Below are 20,888 nucleotides of genomic sequence, written 5' to 3' on the forward strand. Positions count from 1 at the left end.
CGCCGCCCGCTCGCCGCCTGAGGCAGCAGCTGCCGCCGCCCGCTCCATGGCCACCCCGGCGGCGGCGGGGCCCGGCGCCGCGCTGCCCCCGGGCGCGGCGCGCCGCGACTTCTACTGGCTGCGCTCCTTCATCGCCGGAGGTGGGTGCCCCGCCGCCGCCGCTGCTGCCGGCCGGCCTGGGCGCCGCGGGTCCCCGGCGGGGAGGGGGCGGCGGTACCGGCCCCCGGGGGAGCGGCGGCGCGGGGCGCGCGGGTGTCGTCGGCGGCGCCGGGGAAGAGCCGTGCGCGGCTGCCGGTTAGACGCGAAAAGCCCCGGGACTTTGCTGGGATGCTCGGGAAAGCCTGCTTGCCGGGGTCTTGAAACCCCCGCGACCGCTGCCGCGGAGGCCAAGGTGACGGGGGGGGGGGAAACAACCCCGCCAAACACCCCAACCACAAAGCCACGCTGCTGGCTTCTTAAAAAGCGTATTTATTCTTCCTGCGGAGAGGTGCTCGGCTCTCTCGCTCGCAAGGCGGTGGGAAGGTGTCTTGTCTGCTTGAACTTTCCCATCGCGCTGCCCCGTTGCCGCGGGCCGCGCGTCCCAGCCGAAGCGCCGGGGGCACGTGCGGAGCCGGCCAGCGCCGGGTGTCCGCGCGAGGAGAGGAGAAAGTGGGCTGGGAAACGACCAGTAGCTCTTCCCGAAAACTTTGCTGTGACTTCGGCGGCTAAGAGAGGGGGTGGCTCTTCACTTTTGTAATCATGTCAAAGTAGCTTATGCTGACTTTCATTAAGGCTCTAAGGGTTCAGTGTTATATTTTTAATAGCATCTATCTACTGTTTATTGTTTTTTTTTCTGACGTTCCTAAATGAATTTCTTACCCCCTATTCCATTTAAAAGTACGTTAGAAAATTCCTTTATTTATCTGTAGACATTTAAGAGTTTTTGCATTTTTATTCTTGGAAAGGTATTGCAGGATGTTGTGCCAAAACAACTATTGCACCGCTGGATCGAGTAAAGATTTTGCTGCAAGCTCATAACCACCATTATAAACATCTAGGTAAGATGGCTGCAGTATACATCGTTTTTGTTTTTAAGTGTAATGTTTATGATTTAGGAATGTTGATTTGTTCAACTAAGTGACTGCATAAAGAAAGGTATTAATCGGGCAGAAGGTTGTTTCCATCTGGTCAGTCTGACAGGCTCTGTGCCATGCTTTGTGAGTGTAAAAACACAAAACAAAAAACCACCTTACATAAAATATGTCAAGCCTGTACCAGTAAATTCTTGTACTGATCTGTTAGAAATGGAGATGTCGGAATAATCCTCAGTTTAAGACACAGGAAGTAGGGCTTGATCCTCCTCTTACTGAAGTCAGCAGCTTGGTAATCACAGGTTTGAATCTTGGGTCATTTATATAAAAACTGTCACTGCTGGTAACTCTATTACTGTCCTAACTGCTATGCTAATGCCAGTCTCCAGGAGTTGTGGAAATTGGTACTTTCAGAGTTGGTAGCTCTCAAAGAGGGGCTGGTGATCACAAGACCAGTGACAGCTGAATCCTGGAGGACTCATGTGTGCTTACATTTGCAGACAGTAGTGTGATCGATATGAATTGACAGCAAAAGTGAATTTGTGCTTAATATAAGGTGCAGGTGAGCTATGTTTGGCCTCAGTATCGATCACATCAGGGTGAGAAAATAAGCTTGTAATTACCAGCATATTCAGATCCATTTCCTGTGTGATTGTAATAGCGCCCTCTTGTGCATAATATTTGAAATATTTAATATCACGTTTTTAAAATATGTCAGAATATATGTTCAGAGATTCAAGTGTATTACAGTTCTCAAAAAAAAAAAAAGATTTTGAGTTGGTTATCTTCAAGAGATTTTAATTTAGAAATTTGATTTTTTTTAACTTAGAAATCGAAGATCATTTATAAAAGGATTTAGGTGTAGAAATAAATCTTGAAACAAAATTCAAGTGATGTATATTCATTTCACTGTACCAAAAAGAGAAACACAAAACACTTGACAGCTCAGTATCACAGTCAAGTATGTGTTCAAATCTGCAGTCTAACAGTTGGAGGCTGAAAAATGGTTTTGACTAATATTTTAAATCCCTATTTTTTGTTTGGTTTGTATTGTGCCATAATTGGCATATAGAGTATTACATTCTTCTCTGTTTAGGGTGTGAGATATGATTCTGATTATGAGAAATGATTCTGACTTGAATGCATGTTCCTGTTAGATGTAGGCAAAAAAGACGATTTTGTAGGTGGCATATCTGTAAGTGCAGAGGCACAATGGTTTAGTTCTTCAGAGTCTTCACAGAGTACTTTTACTGCCCTTGATCTGTAGAGTTCATGACATATGGATCTCAGAGCATGTATGCAAAGAAATAAAAACAATTACTCATCATTGTAGGGGCAGAGGGGAGAAATTCTAATCACAGCATAAGTATTTTCATGGTTATATAATAAGCATGACATATTTTAAAATAGATTTAATATTGTATTCTTACCACCCCAGAAACTAGTATTTGTTTGATTTAATCTCTAAATGAAGGTTTGTCAACTGTGCTTTTTTTCTGTATGGAAGTAAGATAAATGTGTAAGCCTTTTTCAGATTCGGCTCTTATATCATTGATTAAAAAGCTGCATTTGAATGGAAACCATTTAACTATTATAATTAAGCAAAAGAGGTGTGATACATTATTCCACCACTTAAAAAAAAAGTTATTTGAGAATTTGATAGCAATTGTGTATACCTTACAATGTGTTTGTAATAAAACTGGAGGTTTTGCCCAAACTTTGTGTGATTTTTGCACCATTTCCCACCTGTTAAAATGGAATAGTGTTGCTTCTTCTTAAAACATGTCTCTGGAATAGAAAGCGTAAGATGTTTGGGTCATAAGTAATGAGAGTCTCAAACTTATTTACTTTATAATGATGGCATTTAATCTCTAATTAAGCATGTAGCAATGATAGATTGTTTTGATTCTAGATTTAAAAAAAATCTTAATTGACTGGAGTGCAAGTCAGTGAATTCCCTTCCTTCTGTTGCTAATCTTAACTTCTGTGGGTGGATAGTATCATCTGCAATAGGTCTCCTTACAGTCCAGGCAAATCATGGGGCCTGGAATAAATGAATTCATAAGGAGCTTCACAGAATCTGGCAGGTGAGAAAGCTGATAAAACTTAACCTTAAACCTCCTCCTCCTCCTGTCGATGTTTGGGCCTTGAAAGTAGATCTTTCCACCCTCCATAGTTACATGAGCAGTGCGGTCAGGCCTTAGTTCTTTGCATACTGTCTTACTGTCAGTGATACTTGCTTGATTTTTATGATGACTGTTAAATATCTCTCTTTGTATTGCTGACAGGAGTGTTTTCTACATTGTGTGCCGTCCCAAAAAAGGAGGGTTACCTTGGGCTATATAAAGGAAATGGGGCAATGATGATTAGAATCTTTCCGTATGGTGCAATTCAATTTATGGCATTTGACCAATATAAAAAGGTAGTATAACTTTTTTTTTTCCTTTTCTTTTTTTGTGGCTACAATGAATACAAGCTCTTTAAATTACCAAAACAAACACTGAAACGTTTGTGCCCTATTAGGTACACGTCTTTTCTCAGATTGGTTAATTATACCTGAATCTGCTCATTAAAAACATCAGGGAAACAATGAAACACTTTGCAGCATTGTTTAAGGAAAAAAAAATTTCACTGATTTTAGTGCTTTTGTATTGCTGTGAATATTTTTGCTTGTTTGTTTTTTAAACAAAGTATCCTGGAGTCTGCTGCTACTCATTTTGCTAAAAAGGGAGCCCTTTGTAAATAAATTAGGAATAAAATGTAAAATGTAACCTCTTTATTTTACTGTATTGAGACTTTTATTACTTGATAGCTGGAATAACTTACTTAAACTTGAAAGTCTGGATTTATGACCATCATATTTGACATATTAAATGGCTATGTCACCTTGTAGATAAAATTGGCGTGCAGGAGAAAATGCATATTTCAGGGTCTCACAGGTTCTATGGATTACTTTCTACTCTCATGTGTTTACTCTTTCATAATAAATTCCAAATAAATACCTGCAACATCTTTTGGAGGTTAGGTGTTAGCATGACCATCTTTTTAAGCATTACTTATACAAGATCAAAAATATAATCTTACTGTTAGCCATGAGGAATTTCTTGTCCGAAAGGTCAGACTTGGCTCCCATTGAAGTAAATTGCATGATCTTTACTGACGACAGTGGGACTGAAATTGCAATCCCTTTCTAGAAGAGCAAGTTTCAGAAGACCAATACGACGAAGCAACTGTAATGAGTTTCTTGTGTTCTTTTTAGTGGTGTAATCATAAATGCTGTTGATCAAAACACTATGCTTGTTTTATGTTTTATGTTGCATCAAGTAAAAGAGTGCATGCCATACTTTATAACATAGTGATTTATGAATCCACAAATTTCAAAGAACCATTTAACATCATAACTCTTTCTTTTATCTTATAATTGACAACAAACATTAAAGATGCTTTGCAGGAGGGTGTAAAAGAAAAAAACAATTCTCATAGAAAGAAGATATGAAATGATCATCTTTATAGCAGAAGTTACTTCTTAAAACTTCTCAGTTATTTGTTATAAGTCTGGAAGTTCTAACTTCCTTCCAAGACTTAGATTTAGGAATTTTATTTATTTAGGAATTTAGGATATTTATTCTATCAAATACCCGTCCAGTCTGGCACACACTCCTTCGCTCTCTCTCTTTTCTTTTCTTTTTTTTTTTTTAAATCTGGCTAAGCATATGGTCTTAAAGATATCTTGATAGGAATAAGTTTCACATGCTGCATGTGGGAAAATAATTTCCTCTTCTCAGTTTCAAACATGTCACTTTTCAACTTTGCTCAGTGTCCTTTGCTCTCTATCATGCAGGAAGGATAATATTCAGTTTGCCTTGTTTGACGCACATTAAAGATAACTAAATAAATAATTAATCTGGCTTCTTAAGTAAATAGTACTCGTACTTTAAACTACTCATTCTGTTTTATTAGTAGCAATTTTAGTACTTAGGTGCTGCTAATAAAAAATTTGTTAATAACAGAAATTTTCAGAAAATTCTTTTAACAATAATTAATTGCTCTGGTTTGAATTTGTAGTGTTCTAAACTTCTTAGAAACAGCTACAGGGTTTGCATCAATATGCTAGTAAACTGTGATGTACTTCCTGTATTTTCTGATATATGACTATTGTAAATACAATAAATTGTATTGTTTGATATTTCATAGGTAATAAAGAAGCAACTTGGGATTTCAGGGCATGTACATCAATTAATGGCTGGATCTATGGCAGGTATAGTTTTGTACTTGCATTTCAGACATCCCTTTTGCTGAAAAGCTGATGTGTGTTTAGAAGATGACTTAATGTGTTTTCAGGTCAAACTGTGCTGTAAACTTGTATTAAGAAAAAAGACTAGTAAATGTTTTAATATAATAAATAGTTGCTTAATTGAAAACAGTTTGTCTAAAAGTATTCTTTAAAGCATATTAAATTTAAAATTGAATTCCATGCTATGTTGTCAAGCATAGTTATTACAGTGTTTGTTATGTTTTAAAAAAAGAAAAATCCAGTGTCATTAAGATAAAATGTAAAAATGAAAGTTTTAGCAGAATTGGCTTATCAGCCTGTCTGCCATTGCGACCAGATCAAATATAAGCCCAGAGAAATAGAGAACTGTAGCTGCTTAAATGGTGGATTCTTTGGATTTCCCTGAAATGTCTAGACTTAAAACATACAATGTTGGATTGTCATGATACTTTTTAAAGCATGTATGTGAACATCATGTATCAATTAGTGAAATAGCAGTAGAATAAACTACTTTTAAACTGTCAGTATAAAATATGATTATACATACCTGTTTTCCTCTTGCCAGTCACTTGGCCAAAAGTAGCTAAGGAAAAATAGGGGAAGGTAAGTAATAGTGGACTGAGTTTTAATCAGAGGTTCTTTGTGTGTTTTTTACCATTTAAAACAAACTTAATACTGTCTACTGGCAGTCCTTATATAGTTACAACATGAATTTTAATATGTAGCCTCTTCTGAAATAAAAATACAGGGGATTATTAATGCTACCTTTAGTTAAACTAGAAAGACCTCATGAAGGTACTCTGGTTTTGCGTGCCATCAGAAAGAAGGGAAAGAGAGAATGAAAAGAAACTATTCAAAAATCCTAAAAAATAGTAAACCCATTTGGTAAGATATGTTCCAGAACTTGGCTGGCTTTATGTTTGAAAGAAGTGGAAAAAATGCATATATATATTTTGTTCTGCCTTTAAGTGCACTAAAGAATGCTTTTTATTTTTTCCAAAAGCTTATTATTATTTTTTTCAGGAGCCTTCTCAGAGAGCAGGAACCACAGATGTGAGGCACTGTCTAAACATTAAATATCAATTTAACTCCACCAGTGTTGGACATGGTGGAATTCTTTGTGTAGCTAAATTAGTAGCATCTGTCATCATTTTTAAGCACCTTACTGGTTGAATCTTCTGCATAGTTAGAGTAACGGAAATAAATTTAATATACGGTGCTATCTGGAAAGCACAATCAACTGCGGTGCTTAGTGTGGTGCATTTAAGTACAATACAAAGAAAGTTTCTGGTGTGGAGAACCCCAAAACTAAGTACATATGCTAGACTTAAGTGTGCAGTGAGATGAATATCACAGAAGTGTATTAATAGTATGACATTCTGGAATCTTATTATTTGTTTACTAGATGATGTTAACTGTTTTTTGGGGTCTTAATTAGATAAATGGTAAGGGGGGAGGGTTTGTATTGAGGATAGTAAGAGAAAGGAGAACACAGAGTTTGGAATATGATACAGAGATTCTCTCGAATTGCAAATATGAGAAAAGACTCTTAGAGAAACTGGTAATATTCCTAGCTATAGCTCCTCTGGCTTAGTCTCTTTCTGGCTCCACTAAGGGGTATTCTGCTGCTGCTTCCACATTTAAATAGCTGCAGGAGACATGCACCCTCATGTTGGTGGAGAGGGGTCTTCGCAGTTTCTTGGAACTCAATATTGTGCAGACGAAGATGGGTAGCCCTTGTTTCCCTTTCCCTTTTGTCCCCTCTCTGTCATCCAGCCACACAGCCATCTGCATTCACTTCAGTGTATGCTATTGATACTTAAATCCTGCTTATGCCAGACTTTCCGACATTGCTAACACTCAACAGACCTGAATCAGCTTCAAAATGGTGGGAAACTTTTGAATATCTTCTGTAACAGATAAACAGGATCAAAGGCATATCCACAGTGAAGAGAAAAGCAGTGAGGATGGGGGCAGTGGAGTGAGAGAAAAGAAAAACCTATTGTAATGCATATATTTAAGGAGCCAAGTTAAAGTTACTGTGGAAACTTTAACTCTGAATTTCCTGAGCCTTGTGTGATTCAAATTTCAGTTGTAACACCTCATTAACAGATAAGTGCCTTATAACTTCCTTTAAGGGAAGACAGCTGGGGGAAAGGAAAAATCGTAGATATTAGTGTGGTTTAGGAAACCAAATGATCCAACAGCACCTGTATATATTCTTCCTCACAGGACAATTTTGAAAATATAAGCCTTTCTGAGTTTTCTTATTGAAAAAAATCTGAATTAAAACACAGAAACATGTATTTTCTTATCTGCACTTGATTAACTCAAAAGCAGCCACAAAAGAGCAGAAATTATCAGAATAAACGCGGGTTCCTTGAAACAAGTACAGAAGGCGCTTTTTTTTTCTTTTAAATTAAAAGCAATTGGAAAATAGCATGGATTTAGGAGGATACTGCTGTCTCATTTTTAAATAAGACATAATTAATATTTATCTAATTGAGTAAACATATTATAAAAGAATCTGTGCTGTTTATTTCTTTAGGTGCAATTCAGAAAGAAATACAATTATATTTTACAGGTCTAGAAATATTAAGACCTGTGAACTGTCCAGTTCTTTAACCTGCCTGTTTTTTTTTTCCCCATCATCAGCTATTTATCTCTATGCATAGTTTATGAAGTTTTATTTTTTTGGCAGACGTTTCCTTGATAAATTAATCTACTTTGTTATATTAGCGAAGGAGCACATCTCTTGCAGTTGAAGGCTGTGGCCTGTGCTCATTTTTGGGACGCTATACCTCTGAATCATCTCGTAGTTCTAATTTGATCTAGGTCAGTTGTGGACAAGTTACCTAGAACACAGTATAGAAATCAGAAAAACTTATGTATCTGGCTGATATGTTTGTACCTGACTTTTGTAAAAAATATTTCACTTGTTCCTTCTCTTGCTGTAGAAATTGTTTATTTTTGTTTTCAAAGAAAGATGATGACTAAGAATGGAAGAATAGTGGGGAAACTGTGAGACAAGATAGATGCCCCCTACAGCTAGTCTCATTAATAGCTCCCAAAGCTTGGGAAGCAATTAAAGACACACTGATAATTCCATTCCTGTTGTGCTTCATTTACACTTAGTCTGGGTAAACCAGTATTTTGTCTCTAAAAGTGCTCAAAGATGCTTGAGCAAAACATGACAAGTGAAAAATGATCTTTCGCTGACTTCAGTGCAGTAGAGACTTATGAGTCTGCATCTGCAACAAAAAATTCTGCTGTATTAGAAGAAGTGGTTCCTTTGGGGGGGGGAAACACTAACCATCATTGTCCTATTCTTTCAGATCACACACTGGAAATTGCAGTATAAGTCTCTTAGCTGGAGATCGATTTTCAATTCTGTCATGTTTAACCAGCCATGGGAGAGATTTTTGGCCCAACTCCAGTTAACTGAAAGAGACTTTGCTCCCTCAAGACAGGGGATCAGCCTTAAGATGTTCTGGTCTGAGCTCTGACAATTCATAATATTTAGGGAGTAGAAATGAGATTAGTGTTTCTGTAGGCTCTCCCACTATGGCTTTCACTGTCAAAAAGCTGTCCTCCGTTCCTCCCAGAAAAGATGTTGTTCCTTCTAAGCTCAGAGGAAATCTTGATCCCTCCCAATGTACATTTTGCTCAGATGAACAATAAGAAGTAAAACATGCCAGTCCCAGTTCCTTCAAGAAAACATATTTAGTGGCTCACAGTAGCTTTATTGAGCTGCTAACACCAGAAATCCTGTTTTTTCAGAATTAACGGTTAGAGGATTTTAATATAAAGTTAAAAAAAAAATCTGTTTAAAGCCTTATTACAGTTTTTTTTTCAGTCTCATCTGTTTTTTGTTTGTTTGTTTGTTTTTCAATTCGAAATGCTATTTTGGGGCTTAGTGTTGACTACTTAGTACAGTTGCCAAACTCTTGTTGGTCTATTTGCTAGTCTTTGTTCAGAGGGTATTCCTGGATAGTTATCAGTGCATGATTAGTAAGAGCAGGGATAGTTGTTTGTTTTCTGAAGTAGGATGACTTTCCTGTGAGCTCTGTAAAAGCTCCCCCCACTTGTTTTTTCAAAACTGCTTGAATTAATCCATTTTGCAATATTTCTGGACACTCTCGGGCAATTCATTAGGAAAAGGCTGCAGTTTGTGAGGGATTGCATTTAATAATGTAGTTCAGTGGAAACGGTCCTAAAATTGCTTTGGTGTTTTGCAGCTTCTAACTTTAGAACCCTATGGGTGAAATTGCATCAGAAATCAACTGCAGATGTCTGCTTTTCAGAGGCATAGTCCAAAATCTCCGAAAGAGATGTTTTTCTCTTCTAAAATAAAAGTTACTGGTAGGATATTCCAGAAGGCAACAGCCTTTACTCTTAATTGACAGCTGACCAATGTCAACTTTTTTGGATAGCTTGTTCATGCTATGAATTCTTTCCCCATCTAATCCTGAATATTTCTGTCTGATCATTCAGCTTATTAATTTTTTTTTTCTCTCCAAAGATAAAAGTTACAGAGAACTTTGCTGGAGCTGTTTATATATCTTTATGATTCAGAGTTAAAGTGTGAAATTTGACAGTTTGGGATTTGTTTGTTTAAACTCAGTACTCTTCATTAGTAGGATCTTGACTTTATCTTAAATGTCATCAGAATGTATCTGGTAATTTTCAGATGCAGTAGATATATACACGTATCCACATCCAGTAATCACATATTCAAATTCTGACACAACTTTTTGGAATTAACCATGTGAATTTGGTGATTTGACCTTGTAGGTATGATAGGATTAAGTTTTATGGCCACAATCCAGTAAAGACTGAAGCACTTGATTGGTCTGATGCTTATGAGCCATGGACTTAAGAGGACTGTTCATGTGAATACAGTTAGGCCTATAAATTTTTGGAGAATCAAGGCTTAGGTGTGCAGCTTCAGTGTACACCAAATATAAACATAAATCCTTTGTGTGTTGCTGAAGCTAGAGTTCCTATGTGCTGATTATAAGTGATTTTTTAAAAATGTTTCATTAACAAAATAATTTGTATACGTTGTTATATTTACTGCCACAAAAGGAAATTCTGTTTTTCAAAATAATCCTAGAATCAGATAAGGTGTAGGTGAGTTTTGTTTGCTTGTTTTGTTTTTGTTTTTAATAAAGGTATTACAGCAGTGATTTGTACTTACCCTCTTGATATGGTTAGAGTTCGTCTGGCGTTCCAAGTAAAAGGGGAACACAAGTACATGGGAATTATCCATGCATTCAAGATGATTTACACAAAGGTATTTTTTTTTTAATCTTCAGTCCTGTCAAAGCAAAATGTGCTCTTTAAATAATGTTGCACAGCATTGAAAATAGTGAGTTGGTGGAAAATTCACACATGAATTCATTGTGTGTGCACTGAACTTTTTAATGTAAAAAAATATCTGAACGCTTCGCTGCTAAGAAATAGCTCAGACTGGTGGAAGCGGGAAGTCAAAAACAAACAGCAGAGAAAAGTTGGTTTTCAAGAACAAGTAGTAATGACACCAAAAAATATGGGGAGGAGGGATGTGTGCAATTCAGAAGCGTCTCCTAGGTTCTGATTTTGAATGTATTTTTTTTTCTCCTTGTTCATTTTTTCCCCTTCTTTGTCTCCTTTGGAGCCAGGCAGTCCTCCCCTCAGTTCTTCAGGCACAAGAAATTCAACTTGATTTATAGCTCCTTGTTGCTAGATGATGCTAGTCAGATTGCTGTTGTGTGAATCTGTATGAACAGATGTAAAATTTGTTAAGACATTTGTTATATTTCTTGCCACAAATTTGCTTGTATTTTTCTTTCAAAGGAAGGTGGTTTTCCTGGGTTCTACAGAGGTCTGATGCCAACTGTTGTAGGAATGGCTCCATATGCAGGTAAGTTAAAAATGGAACTTGCCAATCCTTCAGCAGCTATGCTAAATTTGCATAGTACATTTGCACACTTAGTTAGGCTTCTGTTAAAATGAAGGATTCTGTTTTTACTAAGATTGAGCAGAGGGGAAGGCCATGAGAAGCATTTGTAACTCTTAGTCTTACTCTAGAAATGATTAATGTGTGTTAAAGCATCTTAAACAGGCAAAATCCAACTTTTCTGAGACTTGGAGCTGAGAGGGAGAGAGGTAAATTGGTGGTTCTTTCTGTTCTGCTTCCCAGTTTTCCCACAAGAATAGGGTCCCTCTCTCAAACAGGTGAATCTGTGAGAGGCCAAGAGTCCTCTATAGATGGAGACTGGAGCCTCCGTATTGGCTCCATCTCTTGGTTACTTCTGTGTAAGTACTTAAACTAAAGTGGTTGCTGACATGGGATGGAGGAGCATCAGAACTGCCTACTGAACTGTCTACCTGAACTACTCTCTTATTTAAAAGATAAGAAATATTTTACTGATTTCTTCAGTTAAGTAGATCTTAGCAGTTGCTCTTAACAGCAATCCAGTGATTTAAAAACCACAGTCTAGCTTATTTGAAGAGTTCTTCCAAGATTAATTATAAATGTCAATTCATTTGTACAGAAGTTACTATAGAAGTACAAAGCATTGTATGTGTATTCTATTTCTTTGTGCTTAAGAAAAACATCTAATAGAATTGGAAAATAATTTCATTTTGTAAATGCAGCTTTGTGTTTATAACAATACATACATCAACAAAAAATTTGCTGTTTTGTGAAAGTCTATATAAAATTAAATTTCCTTTTAGGTTTTTCATTTTTTACCTTTGGTACCTTAAAGAGCATTGGACTTGCTCAAGCACCTAACTTGCTTGGACGACCTTCATTAGATAATCCTGATGTCTTAGTTTTGAAAACACATGTAAATCTGCTGTGTGGTGGCATAGCTGGAGCGATAGCTCAGACGATATCGTAAGTTTGAAGTGTTGTTTGTTTTTGTTTTCTATATAGCTGTTCATTCTAACAAAACGATGTTACCTGAGAATAAGATATTTTGCAAGTCTAGTTATTAGTAAGTTCTTTTAACAAGGTTAATCTGACACTGGAACTCACTTATTTCATAGTGTTTCACATACTACATATTTAGTCTTCAGAGGCTTTGAAGGTATATGTATCGAACAAATTCAGACAAAACTCCTACTAAAATCAGTTGGAATATTCTTTGTTAAGCTGCAAAATTTGTCCCATAAATAAAATTTGCAGAGTTTTATTATTCCAATTTACTTTTAAAACAATGTCATTTGCAAAGCCATGGAATACAGAAATAGATGTCTAAGATATTGTGTTTGGCATCATTTTATTTTTACTTTGCCTGCTCTCTCCAGTCTCACGCTGTCCTTGTTGTGTTTTGGTTTTGGCCATGAAGTAAATTAATTTGGACTCATTTGGCATCATTTTTTTGCTAAATTACAAATGTCACAAATAGGTTTTCTATTAATCCTTAAACTGATAATTTTATTTTTAATTCAGGTGTCTTCTCCCTCCAACGTTTTACACAGACTGTTTTATATTCTCATCTGATCTTCATGTGTCTCCTTTACTTGTGCCAAATGGAATATACTAAGAGATCTGATTTGCTGGTTTTGATTGTATAGGGGAAATCTCCTTTTCTGGAGAACTTTCAGCTGTGTTGAGAATCTGAGCTGGATTCCTGACTCACTGAAAAGGGAGCTTGGAGGTTTCACACGGACTTCTTTATATATATTTTTTAACAATATTCATATAGTCATCATGCATCTAGTTGAACTGCTGTTCAAATATCTCCTCTGTAGATATCCACTTGATGTAACTCGTAGGCGAATGCAGTTAGGAGCAGTTCTCCCAGACTCTGACAAGTGCCTGTAAGTGGTTTGTTTGTTTGTTAACACAGTTAATGACACTTTTATTGCTAATGCTGGATTTTTGTGAGCAAATTTTTGTTTGTATTTTAACTGAATTTGCAGTGGCTTTCCATAATATCAGTAAGATCCTTAAGAAGAGAGGCTGCCTGCTTCTACTGAAGTGAGATGTTTGTGAGATTTTTTTTTTTAATGGTACAGAATCTGTTCCATAATATAATTTTGTGTAATGTTTTATTTGACCTTTTTTTTGTATTTCCAGTAATGTCACATGCACAGATTGTAGTTGGGGTTCCCAGCTCTAATGCCTCTGGGTTTTTAGCAGTTTGTTTTAGTTCAGTAGATGTGGAAGTACCATGATATTAAAATCGGAGTATTAAATCACCTTACGTCTTAAAAAAAATCATTCTGAATTTCAGATTGCCCCAACCAAATTCAATACCAGGAAAGTTTTATCTTGATTACTTTCAACTTGGTGGAATTGTGGTTCTTGAATCTAGTGTGATTCAGTATTAACTCTCATATGGCAAATTTGATCCTACTAACAGTAGTCTTTCTTTTAGTTACCTTTCATAAACACCCTAGAAGTGTTTACTGTGAAAATTGCTGTTCTGTTCTCCTTAGCAGCAGCATCAATTTTTAGCTTGACTATTTTCCACTTCAGTTTCTTTTAAAATAAAAATGTGTTGTTTGTTCTTGGGCTTCTGTTTTCTGTGTTTCTGGAAACTAATGCCTTTACAGATATTAGGCTGCTTAATTAAACAATTTGTTTCAACTGTATTTGGAGAGCACCATGCCTGGAAGGATGGTAGACATGTATGTCTTTAGAGAATAGGAAGATAAAACAAGTAAGAAATCTTGAAGCTTTGAGGCATATGGAAGATGTTCTCAAAGGATAATGCCTGTATTAGCTTAGAAATATTGAGCACCTTCTAGACTTTTACTCAAGAGCTTTGGATTTTAGTGTCCATTTGCTTTGTTTCAATTTAGGTACATGAGGAAAATCATTCCCCTTACATACATACTGCAAATTCTGCTTTAATAAGGTTAAATGTCATACTTACCACAAATACTTGCATTCCTCTCTTGAGGAAAAAACACTAGGTTTTCTGAAAAAAGAAAAAAAAAATACACACATGTGCAAGGTGTGAAATATAGGACTAAACATAAATTTTACAGGACTAAATGTAAACAAACTTTAGAAGGAAGGACCTGTGCTTAAAGAAGAAGAATGGAATACAAGCCTAAATTCTTCTCTGTAATTCAAAAGTGGATGTTACACTGGGAAAATTGTATTTTCCTGTTGCTCTGTATCACATTTGTAAGATAGAAATGGTGCTTCTCAACTCCCTCCTGCCAGATAAGACGACAATGTGTGTAACCATTCTGATGTAAAATTTCTTAATCTGTCTTTTATTTTCAGCCTGAAAAAAACCTGTCCTTCTTTAGATGAGACTGCACGGTCCTTCTGTCCCTTTACAGAAAGCAGTCACTTCAGTCCAGGCAGGCAATACCCGTTTGTCCACACCTGAATCCTTTCCTCTTTCCAATTCCCAGCCTTTGTGCTTAAATTTCTTGCAGAAGCTCAGACTCTCTTCCGAGTCCTAAAAGTACCTTCATGCTCCACTTTGTGGAGTCACATGCCTTTTTCCTATAGATCTCTTAAGAACCAAACATAATAAGTGAAGAAAGTGATTTTGACTATTGAATGTGTGTATTCGATAATGATTTGAGTTCTTATTTTTCCAGTACAATGGTGCAGACACTGAAATATGTGTATCAACAACATGGAATAAGAAGAGGATTATACCGTGGTTTATCTCTAAATTACATTCGTTGTATTCCTTCACAAGCCGTGGCTTTTACCACATACGAACTTATGAAACAATTCTTGCACCTCAACTAAAATATTTTTCGAACTTTACTGTAAAACTACACTATCAGTGTTCAAACTATATTTGTGAGTAAATTACTTGAAATTTTAAAAACTATCTGTTACTGTGGAACTGCTGTTGCCTGACAACTTAGTTTTATTTGCCAAAACATGGTTAATTTCCTGGAGTCAAACCAGGAGACAGATCAAAATGAACAGTAGTTAACTATAAACATTTTTTTGCACTTGATCTTGTAAGCTTCCTTAGATTAATGTTAAGAATTACACAATTTTACAATTATGCCCAGATTTTATACGGGTTCCAAGCTGTTAGTTATTTAGCTTTATCACCATTCCAGGAATTATACTCATGGTTATATTGCTTTTTAAGCTAGTAGTTAGGCATCTGTTCTTCTTTAAAAAATTAAATTGAATAAGCTGATTTGAATAATACATAATGATTTTCAAATCCAAATATTTGCCAGCCTTGTAGAAGCTGAATTCAGTAGACCACAATTTAAGCATCTTTTCATTCTTTTTTTGTACAAGTTTTCTGTACAGTAAGAACAATGCATATATCTTCAGGTGGGTACATATGAACGTCTCTTCAACCATTTCAATAAATAATGACAATGAGATATATTTAACATTATTAGCAATCTTGCAATTAGGAAATCAGTTTCTTTGCACACTCTCTAATTAAAAAAATCTGTATTTATCTACACAATTAAAAACAGGACTGGGGTAATATTAGTTTTACAACATCAAGAGTTAGAAGAAATCTCTTAAACACAGTTAGTATGGGCCTGATCCTGCAAGGTGTTTATGTACCTTTTCTGCGGTGCTGAATATTCTCAATTCAGTTTGCTGAAAGCTGAGTATATTATGTACTTTCCACTACTGGCTCCTACAAACATGTTTGTCCCTACCTTAAAACATGGTGACAAACATGACTGCATGCTGCTGCATTTACTTATTTGGGCATATGGATAATAGTCAACCTCTTGGCCAAAAAAAGAAAAAAGAAAATGAAGATTGTATTGGAGTCTGTAGATGTGTATATGTACTGTCTCTATGATATGCAATAGACTATTACACTTTTTTTCCTCCTACAATTTATTTTGTAAAGGAATTTCCAGACTTGTTTATACATGATTTGCATTGGTACTCTTGATTTTATTCACTTGATCCAGGAAACTGTAAAGCATTTACTTTAAGTGATGTAAGTTATTTATTTATTGTAAATATTTTAGCAGTGTCCTTTAAGATTTGGTAATGGTCGTGTTAACTAAATTGGTGGTTGGTAAGATCAATTTGCTTAATTCTGACAAATTTGACAAACTGGACTTTGAACTATATATCCAAGAATTTTTGTGGCTTTTTTTCCCCCCAGTTTCTTAAAAGTATATATTTCTTTGATATTTAACAATATAGTTACAGACAGAGAATGAGATGTATTTGAATTTATTTTATTAAAAATCTTGAACTAATATCTTTGTGTGATTTGTAAGTGTTGCAGCCCAAAAAATGCATGCTTCTGGAATGATCCGTGTGCTTCCCCATGTAGGTAAACTTGCATAAAACTGTCATTCTTAATTAAAAGAGACAAGAATTCAGCTCTTGGTCTGATCTTTAGTTTTATTTGAAGGAAAATTAACTATTATCACAGTGAATGTTTATCATTAAAAGCCCTTTTGGGAGAGTTAAACCCACTATTTAAAAAAGTAGACCTGTGAGATGTGCCATTTTTATTTCTTTGTTGTTTTACGGTGCAAACAAAATAACTGTCTTGTCAAGCTTGTTCATCAGTTCTGAGGCTCAAGTGCCAGTCTTTTTTCATTTTAATACTGTTAAGGATGTTTAAAGAGTTTTACATTTTAATTTTACTAAAAGTGATATATTTTAGGAACTCCAATACATTTGCACTTATGTCTTGAAAAATTAAGTATTCTGCAGAATAAAGTAGAATCCAGCATGTTCACTTACGAGGGGGGGGAAAAAGCAGTAAAAACTGTCCCCAAAACAACTGAGTAGGATACTGAATGCAAGAGTAGAACTACTGGATGAAACAGTTTTTCAAAACAAAATTTAAATTTTTATTAACAAAAAAACCCAGAAGTATTTTAATACTTCAAAAAGGCTTATGAAAGAAACATACTTGTGCCCAGGGGCTAGTTTGGAGGAGACTTGAGCTTCCTTCTAAGTTTTTGGGCAGATATTTCTAAATTTTTCTGAAAGGGTTAGCTATTCTTACTCAGTTAAAACACGAAATTTTTTACGAGTATCTGACTGCTACAGGCAGGATAGAGAAACATGGAGACCTAGTTGTCCACCCTATTTTTTTTCACCACAGCCCTATGAAAATTGCTTTTCATTTTGAACTATTGATTTTTTTTTCCTTCTATAAACATCTTTCTTCTCTGTCTCTTCCCTATTTCCAGTGTACTGAATTGACAAATCTTATTTTCAGCCAATAGAAAGTAAAATAAATCAGACTCCAGCCAAACTCACTTCTACACATCAGTCTTGTACTTTCAAATTACTCATTTTTTTGTTTAATTTCTTAATGAATAGAAATTTTTTTGAAAGTTTGAATTTTTTTATTCAACATTATTATTATTAAGATTTATTTCTGAGAGCGTGTTCTCAATAAATTCATGTTAGTGAGAAGAGCACACTTGAATCCTAGAATTTTAGTTGTATTTTTTTTAATTGCCGTCAGTTATGTTTTTATATACATCAGCACAGGCTATATTGTCAAGAGTAGACTTTTAAGACTTTCAAGAGTAGCTTGACTTCAGGTGCATATTTCACGTTTAAAATATATATCTGTACACACACACACATATATTCAAGCCCATGGTTTCCTGTATATGTATGATTAGAGTTGGAAACAAAATTGAGGAGTTTTTAATTGCTATTGGACATGCACATTTTTCATTTGTCAAGATGCTTGATTCAAATTCATCTTAAATGTAAGTTATCTGTTCTTTGAGAGGTGAGGTTACCTTGTTATCTACCCTCTTACCACTTACAAAAGTTATGGTTGATCAATTACTTAACTTTAAGGGAACCAGAGATCTTTAAATTACAGATTTATTTTCAAACTACACTGACAAATGTTTTATGGTATGTCAATTAGCAATAAATTATATGTTTGTGCATTTCCTTTCTAGAAACTTTAAAAGCTATTACAAACTGGTGGATGGGTGGGTTCTTTCTTGCTTTAGTTACTTCAAAATGATTTTGAAGACTTTCTGCCTGTGGAGAAAATTAGTATCTTTTATTAAACTTCCAGGATAATTCCAAGGTTTTATAGTTTTCTTCTTTATTGTTTACTTGGCAGTAAAATAATAGATCGCAACCCTAAATGACAGTTTTACTGAATGAAGAGGTCAGAATATCCAGAAGTTGTTGCCTTTGTTTCCTGAAAATCCATATCATAATCTCGTAATTGCTAGTTCTACCCAGTGGAAGGTTTTTTTTTGTTTTTTTTTTTTTGAGAATTAATGTAGCCTTGGATGATACTTTTAACTGTGTTGAACCAACTATTTCCAATGCTTTTTGACATAAAAATAGACTCAGCTTTACAGGACTTCTTCAGCTGATGCTTGATCCCATACAGACTGATCCATGCTATGTCTTGAAAATCTCAATTTATGTGGGTTCTGTTTCCAGTGATTAAACATTGTGTCTTTAAAATAATCACCATATTTCATCTCTACTTCCTTATAGTGGAAAATGTTATGTGTGCTCTAAGGCATTTATCCATGAGCAGCATTGTGGTTTTGCGATCATTACACAGAAAAGCTGCATGAATTTAAGCCTTCTTTCCATATTGATAAATTCCAATCTCTCTATTTATTTCATTATTAATACCCTCCAGATTTTTTGCTCTTTAAATGAGCTGAGGCCTTAAGATGGACAAATTCTATCAATACTTTTTAACTTCTTCCCTCTCAACCCTGAAAAAGGAGGATTATGGAAGGTAAAAGAAAATAGAGCTTGGTCTTTAATTCACAGAATAGATTCTCCAAAACAAATTCTTTCTGAGGGGACAAACTGTGTTAAACTCCATTTAATCTCTTTGAAATACATTCTTTATGCTTTTCTTTGTTTCCTGAAACAGGAGTTCTGTAGCTCAGCTGTTCTTAAACTGGATCTTTAGTTTTCAGTCGTTCTATTTATTAATATTTGGAACAAGTTGGCACCTGTAATAAGCCTTCCTTTATGCTTGTGACTCAAAACAATTATATTATTTCAGTTCAAGCAGGGATAAAACCAGGTATCGCTGTGCTTGGTCATTAACAATGTTTTTATTCTGTGCAAGTAGCAAGTAAGTCTGTTCAGCCCAGACATCTCTGCTTCAGCGATGGCAGTGACAGACTGCCTCTTGAGCATCCTTGGAGTGGATACCATGATACTTGAAGCTGATCCGAGTTGGGTTTGCTGTAGTCTTGCTATCCTTTCTGCTCCCATCTGCAGGATCTGACCTATTCTCTTACCATAGAGCTAGCAAAATTGCACAATAAATCAGTTCAGGAAGCTAACAGCTTTTTTTTGCAGCTAGTTTAATGCTGGTTTATTCTGCTGTAAAACTGTACCCTCAGATGCTGTTTGACATTTGCCTTATCCAACGTAATGAATTAGGTGCAATGGCACTTCCACTGATCTGATGAAAGACTAACCCACCAAAAGAAATTAATCGGTTTTAATGGCATGAGCTCACTGAACCAACTCACCGTGTGACTGTACATCTGCTAGATATGATAAAAGAGAAATGGTGGGATTGTGCTGCAGTAGAGTTCTTTGCAGTACCAGCCCACAGCTACACTGCTGGTAAATGTAATGTTAGATTACACCACTCTGTTTCTTTTTCTCATAGTTTAACAAACACTTCTTTGCACGTATTCATGTAATGTTTTAAACCTATACCAAATTATGTGACAGTGTGTTTAAAAGCAGAGATACCTAGCTATTCAATTACAAATAAGCATATATTAGAAGTTCCACAATGGAAACACACGTAAGTGTAGTCTACTGCATGTATTTCAGGATTTTCCCCCCAAAAGGTAAAGGGGCATACTTAAGTATGATGTCACCTTTTAACATTCGAGCTCTGGTCTCCCTGGTAGGGTGTCCAACCATGGACCAAAACTTAGTTTTTTGTGGGACTGAAGCCTGATACTGTTCCCCAACTTTTGGCAACGTAAAAGAGGTGCAAGACCAAGCTCTACACCGTTCTTGGCATTTTAACATCAGAACTGTGATACGGATTTATTGGGGATAGATTTAGTCCCTGGGTCACTTCAATCCTTACTATAGATATAACTGACAGCCTCAGAATCAGAATGCTTTCCAAAGTAGTGGCCAAAAAATAAGTGAAGAAAGAAAATCTGTATACCTGAAACTTCTGCTTTGCATCAGAACACCTCCGTCTGCTGTCAGCTAGCAGGGCCGAATGTGTGGCAGGTTCTCTTCAGAGAAGAAGCGCTCCCAAACTGTCAGGCTGAGATTTGCCCATAATTACTTGGGAGGGAAGGGCACACATTATTTTTTGCTACTGCAGTGCTCTCAGAAGAGGCGCCGCAGTTGTCACAGCAGTTAACGCTGTGGAAGGAAAGGACAGATACGCTAAAGAACCACCGTCTCCAGCACAGATGTAACGGAGGCGACCGTTAGGCTCCCTCAGAGCGCAGCCCCTCCCCCGCGGCGGGCGGCTGAGGCGAGCCACGCGCCCGCCTGCCCGCTCGCACCCAACCGTTCTCCCCGCGCGCGGGAAGCGCGGCCGCCCCGCCGCAGCCGGCAGCTCTCATTGGCTGCGCCGGCGGCCTGCGCCTGATCTGGGCGGGGAGACGGG

The 20,888-nt window shown here is 36.4% G+C and overlaps 1 protein-coding gene and 1 long non-coding RNA gene across 2 annotated transcripts; one reads left to right on the top strand and one right to left on the bottom strand.

The window, feature by feature from the left end:
* Window positions 1-37: 37 nt before the first annotated feature.
* SLC25A16 (solute carrier family 25 member 16) lies at window positions 38-16,644 on the top strand. Its single transcript, XM_067299748.1, has 9 exons — window positions 38-140; window positions 945-1,037; window positions 3,359-3,492; window positions 5,265-5,328; window positions 10,518-10,639; window positions 11,182-11,248; window positions 12,067-12,229; window positions 13,090-13,158; window positions 14,905-16,644. Exons 1-9 carry the CDS (start codon window positions 47-49, stop codon window positions 15,059-15,061), a joined length of 963 nt encoding a protein of 320 aa, XP_067155849.1. The 5' UTR covers window positions 38-46; the 3' UTR covers window positions 15,062-16,644.
* On the bottom strand, window positions 10,747-20,776 carry LOC136992452 (uncharacterized). The gene is made up of 3 exons (XR_010884694.1): window positions 20,433-20,776; window positions 14,220-14,264; window positions 10,747-11,102 (listed from the first exon to the last, which is right to left on the bottom strand). It is a non-coding gene; the product is annotated as an uncharacterized lncRNA (long non-coding RNA).
* Window positions 20,777-20,888: the final 112 nt, after the last annotated feature.

This window comes from Apteryx mantelli, chromosome 7, assembly GCF_036417845.1.
Source record: "Apteryx mantelli isolate bAptMan1 chromosome 7, bAptMan1.hap1, whole genome shotgun sequence".
Classification (NCBI taxonomy): Eukaryota; Metazoa; Chordata; class Aves; order Apterygiformes; family Apterygidae; genus Apteryx; species Apteryx mantelli.

Bases quoted from the DNA above. Each gene is read 5' to 3' on its own strand.
- SLC25A16 (XM_067299748.1), top strand. From the start codon at position 47: ATGGCCACCCCGGCGGCGGCGGGGCCCGGCGCCGCGCTGCCCCCGGGC. The intron at 141-944 runs GTGGGTGCCCCG...ATTCTTGGAAAG, and splicing joins GCGCTCCTTCATCGCCGGAG to GTATTGCAGGATGTTGTGCC. The intron at 3,493-5,264 runs GTAGTATAACTT...GATATTTCATAG, and splicing joins CATTTGACCAATATAAAAAG to GTAATAAAGAAGCAACTTGG.